Source organism: Solanum tuberosum, unplaced genomic scaffold (assembly GCF_000226075.1).
Source record: "Solanum tuberosum cultivar DM 1-3 516 R44 unplaced genomic scaffold, SolTub_3.0 scf00048, whole genome shotgun sequence".
Taxonomy (NCBI): Eukaryota; Viridiplantae; Streptophyta; class Magnoliopsida; order Solanales; family Solanaceae; genus Solanum; species Solanum tuberosum.
In genome coordinates, this window is record NW_006238976.1 from 1,545,454 (window position 1) to 1,551,954 (window position 6,501).

At 28.1% G+C, this 6,501-nt stretch overlaps 1 protein-coding gene and 1 non-coding gene across 3 annotated transcripts; one reads left to right on the forward strand and one right to left on the reverse strand.

The window, feature by feature from the left end:
- The first annotated feature begins 1,240 nt into the window (after positions 1–1,240).
- Positions 1,241–3,179, forward strand: LOC102579718 (protein LURP-one-related 17). Of its 2 annotated transcripts, none has more exons than XM_006343858.2 (2): positions 1,241–1,622; positions 2,626–3,179. In XM_006343858.2, the coding sequence occupies exons 1-2, from the start codon at positions 1,329–1,331 to the stop codon at positions 3,037–3,039; spliced, it is 708 nt and encodes a 235-aa protein (XP_006343920.1). In that variant the 5' UTR covers positions 1,241–1,328; the 3' UTR covers positions 3,040–3,179. The 2 variants fall into 2 exon arrangements, with proteins under 2 accessions (XP_006343920.1, XP_006343921.1); XM_006343859.2 differs by having other exon boundaries at positions 1,242–1,622; positions 2,629–3,179.
- A 2,578-nt stretch (positions 3,180–5,757) lies between these two features.
- TRNAA-AGC (transfer RNA alanine (anticodon AGC)) lies at positions 5,758–5,830 on the reverse strand. The gene has a single exon. It is a non-coding gene; the product is annotated as a tRNA-Ala (tRNA).
- Between the last annotated feature and the right edge of the window lie 671 nt (positions 5,831–6,501).

Here is a 6,501-nt window from a genome sequence, read left to right on the forward strand (position 1 = left end):
AAAAATTAAACAAATTAGTAAGAGGACAAACAATAAGGAATCTCATAATTCAATTAACTTAATCACACACGTGGCACATTTTCCAACAGTCATCACAGTTTGACTATAGTCTATAATGTGTGTTTGGCATTGATCATGCCAAAATTTCCATGTTTTGACTGATCAAATATATTTTGAAATTTATTTTCACTAAAAAACCAAGTTCATTAAAAAAAATTTAGAAAATAAATTCTCTAGTTAAAATAGAAAAAAAAAAAGTTTTATAAATGATTCCCCCTTCACTATAATAAAAGAGATAATTTATGAATAGTGATTTTTTTGTGGCAATATTTATTGTCGGTTGCTGAAGTCTTTAGCTATATTACATAAAGTGTTAGTTATAAATATTTAAATTTATTATTGATGCTAAATATAATATAATGACAATTATATTATTATTCCTAATGAGTCGTTTGGTCTATGTGAGAGATAATTTATGAATAGTAATATTTTTTGCCGCAATATTTGTTGTCGGTTGCTGAAGTCTTTAGCTATATTTACATCAAATGTTAGTTATAAATATTCAAATTTATTATTAATGCTAAATACAATATAATGATAATTATATTATTATTATTATCCCTAATGAGTCGTTGGGCCTACGTGAGATATAAAGTATAAAATATCATAAATAAAGTGCAAAATTATTTTCTCCTGTATTGTTGAAGATATCAGACAATCCTGTGATTATTTATTCCACCATTGATACTTAGTGATGAAATCAGTTACTCCCTCTGTTCACTTTTAATTTTTATGTTGCACTTTTCGAAAGTCAATTAGACTAATTTTTAAAGTTAAATTAGATTACATTAATTCGTAATTTAAACAAAAAAATAGATATTCAAAAACTATACGAAAATTACTATAAATCCCAATTTTCTGCATATCAATATGATGAAAAAATACATCATAAAATGTTAGTCAAATTATTATCGTTTGACACTAAAAAATAAAACCATGACAAGTAAAACTAAACGGCAATAGTATCTCATATATACATGATAAAATAAGTTATCGGATAAAGCATGAAACAGAGTTAGATAAATGAAAGGACGACGTAGTAAACAAAATATACTGCCTCTACCAATGTGCAACAGCCACATGTTATATTTATCTGTCTCCTTTTTTACAAACATTACATCCAAAAATTAAAAATAAAAAAAATCATAGCATCTATAAATATCTCGTCTCCTCTCAGTATCTTCCTATCTTACGTTAGCCAAAAAGTTCCCAAAAAAAAAAACACTATACATATCTAGAGAGAGAAATATTAGAAAAAAAATAAAAAAATGCTTCTCTTCTTAAAATCAATAAGTTTCAGATCTTTGAATCATCAAGATTTCAAGAACAATAACAGCAGCTGCAAGGAATTAACAACAACGTCGTCATCATCGTTGTCATCATCATCGTGTATATCTTTAACAGTATGGAGAAAATCACTTATATTTAGCTGTAAAGGATTTACAGTTATTGGATCCGATGGAAATTTAGTGTATAGAGTTGATAATTATTCTGGTAGACGTGACCAAACTATTTTAATGGATGCTTCTGGCAAACCCATTCTTACTATATGTCGGCATAAGGTAATTTTACTAGTCGTATTTTACTTTTCAAGAGTTAAAATTGTATATTTATTTTTTAAAATATAATTTCAAGTATTTTAATTTTAAAGGTAAAAGGGTCTGAAAAATACTTCAATTTTGGCCGAAATTGTTGTTACGATATCAATATTTATGGAGGACCTTTTACCCCTGCACTATTTAATAGTGTATTTTAAAGGTATATATGTACTCACATGGACACATTACTATTTAAAATGATGCAATATTTATGATGTCCACGTAGACACATATATACCTTTAAAATACACTATTAATTAATAGTACAGGGGTAAAAGGTCATTTCCAAAGTTTGGTAACGTAATAACAATTTCGACCAAAATTGAAGTATTTTTCAGACCTTTTTCCCTATAATATTGAATGATTCTAATTAAAGGAAGTTTAAAAGATATTTGTATATTTTTTTTGTGTGATTTGCGGCTATACTTTAAAATGCGTGTAATAATCTTCTTTTTTCTTTCTGCATATGACTAACGTTACAAGGTATTGACCATAAGATAAGAACTATTTTTATTTTTATTAAGTGTGACAAATATCAACAACCATTAATTAGGTAGACTAATTCTATCTTAGTAAATAACAACTCTATCTTGCCAACTTGATACAATCTTAACCTCTTGTTTGACCATAGAGTTAAAGTTGAAATTTGAAAATTTAAGTTTCTGAAATTGCGTTTGAAGTCTAGATATGTATTTTACTAATTGGAACTTTAAATGTCTAGTTAAAGCTAAGTCTAGACATTACTTGTTCCCAACCAAACGACAATTTAAATCAGTAAGTCATCTAAAAGAGAACTATTATAAAAGATGTACCAATTTTTGTGAGTTTGATAAAAAAAAAAGAAAAAAGACAAGTATAGTGTAACAATTGTCATATCTTATAATTTCTTAATACCTTGTTTACTTTTTTTATATTTTGAATTTCATTAGTAAAAATTCTAACTCCGTCTTTTTTTGGGATGATTTAGCAGAAACTAAGGATAGTAGACAACAATTGGTTCATATATGAAGGAGAAGTACTTGGAGATCATGATTACAACACCAACAACAAGAGATCATCATCAAGAAAGAAGCCTATATTTTGTGTAAAGAAACAAATGAAGATTTTACATAGTAATATTAATGTACTTGCCCATGTTTATTATCATGGAACATCATCAGACAAGACATATTCTTATATTATTGAAGGGTCATATGCAAACAGAACATGTAAAGTGTTGGATGCAAAATCAAGAAATGTTGTGGCAGAAATTAGGAAGAAACAAGCAGTAATTGGTGGTGTTACTTTTGGATTAGAAGTTTTTGTATTAGTTGTAATGCCAGGATTTGACTCTGGTTTTGCTATGGCTATGGTGTTGTTGTTAGACCAAATGTTCTCCTAAGTGTTGTTTCAATATATGTTGATTAATTTTATGTAGTGATCACTCATTTGAGGAAATGTGATGTTTTCTCTTTATTATATGATCTTGGATAATATATCGTGATCGTTTGATATATGAGATAGGTAGCTTTTATGGTTGAATTATGAGCAAGTCGACAATAGATTTGTTATTTTATTAAAATGATATCAAGATCAAACTCAATCATATTTTTCTTTTATCTAATGTTAAATCCTCATATTAAAGGAAGTTATGTTACAGATGTCCATACAAATTAACTAGACGCAGACACGTGTTAATTATGTTGTCCTACATTAATTAAGAAAATTAAGATGCAACGGGTGTTAAGTGTCCTATATTAATTAAGAAAATTAAGATGTAAGGAATATTATTTTCAGGATCAAGATCTTAGACATAGAGTTAAACTCAAAATCTATCTTTTTGACATGTGCTTTGATGTAGATCTAGTTTTTACTATTACTGCTACTACCACCACTATTTTTACCATTCTTTGGTGAGAAGTGATACAAAGTTAGCTAGTGTTTGACTATAGATTTTGGGAGTAAATTTTATCTTTAAATGATCATGAATTTGATTAGATATTTTAAAATTTTGATCTTCAAATACTTTTAAGTTCTCAAAAATTAGCTCAGATTCGTTTTCACTACAACAAAAACAACTTTTAGCAGTAATAAATATAGATATTAATAAAGAGTGCTAAAGTCTTTACCGGCATTAGAACCAATGTCGCTAAAGGCTTTAGGAACATAATTACATCGATCTTTCTTTTTTTTTAGCAGAAACTAAGGATAGTAGACAATAATTGGTTCATATATGAAGGAGAAGTACTTGGAGATCATAATTACAAGGCATCATCATTAAGAAAGAAGCCTATATTTTGTGTAAAGAAACAAATGAAGATTTTACATAGTAATATTAATGTACTTGCCCATGTTTATTATCATGGAACATCATCAGACAAGACATATTCTTATATTATTGAAGGGTCATATGCAAACAGAACATGTAAAGTGTTGGATGCAAAATCAAGAAATGTTGTGGCAGAAATTAGGAAGAAACAAGCAGTAATTGGTGGTGTTACTTTTGGATTAGAAGTTTTTGTATTAGTTGTAATGCCAGGATTTGACTCTGGTTTTGCTATGGCTATGGTGTTGTTGTTAGACCAAATGTTCTCCTAAGTGTTGTTTCAATATATGTTGATTAATTTTATGTAGTGATCACTCATTTGAGGAAATGTGATGTTTTCTCTTTATTATATGATCTTGGATAATATATCGTGATCGTTTGATATATGAGATAGGTAGCTTTTATGGTTGAATTATGAGCAAGTCGACAATAGATTTGTTATTTTATTAAAATGATATCAAGATCAAACTCAATCATATTTTTCTTTTATCTAATGTTAAATCCTCATATTAAAGGAAGTTATGTTACAGATGTCCATACAAATTAACTAGACGCAGACACGTGTTAATTATGTTGTCCTACATTAATTAAGAAAATTAAGATGCAACGGGTGTTAAGTGTCCTATATTAATTAAGAAAATTAAGATGTAAGGAATATTATTTTCAGGATCAAGATCTTAGACATAGAGTTAAACTCAAAATCTATCTTTTTTTGACATGTGCTTTGATGTCGATCTAGTTTTTACTATTACTGCTACTACCACCACTATATTTACCATTCTTTGGTGAGAAGTGATACAAAGTTAGCTAGTGTTTCACTATAGATTTTGGGAGTAAATTTTAAATTTTATCTTTAAATGATCATAAAATTTGATTAGATATTTTAAAATTTTGATCTTCAAATACTTTTAAGTTCTCAAAAATTAGCTCAGATCCGTTTTCACAACAACAAAAACAACTTTTAGCAGTAATAAATATAGATATTAATAAAGAGTGCTAAAGTCTTTACCGGCATTAGAACCAATGTTGCTAAAGACTTTAGGGACACATACAAAGAGTGTTAATTGCCGCTAAAAATACATATTTATGATCATTTTTAATGTGGTGTTTTGAGACTTCACGTCTTCAGCTCACAGAACTTCTACTTTTCCCAATAAACTGCATGTCCAAATACAACTCAAATTCTAAGAATCACAGCTTCAAAAATTCATTTTTTTCTTCAAAAATTTCAATGTCAAAATCTATGGCCGAAACGAAAGCTAACGTGTACATATATTTTTCAAAGTTCAATGTGTACCCATACTTGCTATATAGAGATCAAATCAAAGTTGTCTAGTTTCATATTAATTGTATGTTTTCCTTTTGCTCAGAAAGACAAATTCAAGGACGGTGGCTGAATTGAAAACTCTAAACAATAAAATGGAAATCAAACTAATCAATTTCTGATGTATTAATCATTTTTCTTCTTCTTTATCCAAATTAGTAGAGTGATTAGGTACTAATTAGCAGAGAGCCGTAGATGAAGTAAATTTAACAATTTACAATGACCCTTTGGTACGGAATTGTCTTTATTAGGGAGCGCTTTATTTCCGTGGAATTTTTCAGCGCGAATTCAAATTTAGTCGGGCTCCGATGTGGGTACCAAATACCAGATGAAAAATAATTAAAAAAAAACAATTTACAATGACATTACAGTTTTCTTTCTTTTTTGGAAAATAAGTGTAAAAAAAGTTATAATAATTTAATTTTATATTTTCAATTATCATTTTCTTTAAAAAAAAATTAAAAGTGAAATGGAGATGCGGGGTATCGATCCCCGTACCTCTCGCATGCTAAGCGAGCGCTCTACCATCTGAGCTACATCCCCTTTTGTTTACTAAAATATGGAAATCACAATCCAATTTGAAGGTTATTTATTCGAAGACCAAAGTCCAGATGTGATAAAATTAGTTATGTTGAGATTAATTATGATGAGACTAATTTTTAATGAATGTTTGGTTTATTCATACTAAAAATAATATGAATTGTATAATTTCTAAAAGCAAGTTATTTATTTACAAAAATATCATTCGTAAGTGTAAAATGTGCAAAAAAAAAATATATAAATATTGTTTGAAGAGATATTTTTGTCATTTTAACAATTTTATCTGGGGATAAGTTATTCAAGGATTATTGTTCTACCCAGAGGCAGAAATAATTTATCCCCACACTAATTATTAATCATAAGATAAGTTATCCCAAACTTTATAGCCAAACAGAAAAAGTGGCCAATACTATTTCGTTTTATGCATCACACCAACTATGTCTTTAAAATTGTAATTCCAACTAGCAAGATTAGTAGATGATTTAAGGTTTGTCTATTTATTGTGTCGATAAGTACGACACTAGTTTAGAAAATACTACCTTATTTGGTTTCCCATATCAATTCACTACTATTGTATTCTTCCTCTATCTTATTATTGATGTTATTTTGATTATATCTATTGTTTTTTATTGTCAATACTTTACCCTTTTTTAGTTATTTTCAGCATACCTTTT

What these genes read in the sequence shown, in the direction of transcription:
- LOC102579718 (XM_006343858.2), top strand. Translation starts at nt 1,329, where the DNA reads ATGCTTCTCTTCTTAAAATCAATAAGTTTCAGATCTTTGAATCATCAA. An exon ending in TTACTATATGTCGGCATAAG is followed by an intron (nt 1,623 to 2,625) that starts GTAATTTTACTA and finishes GGGATGATTTAG; the next exon opens with CAGAAACTAAGGATAGTAGA.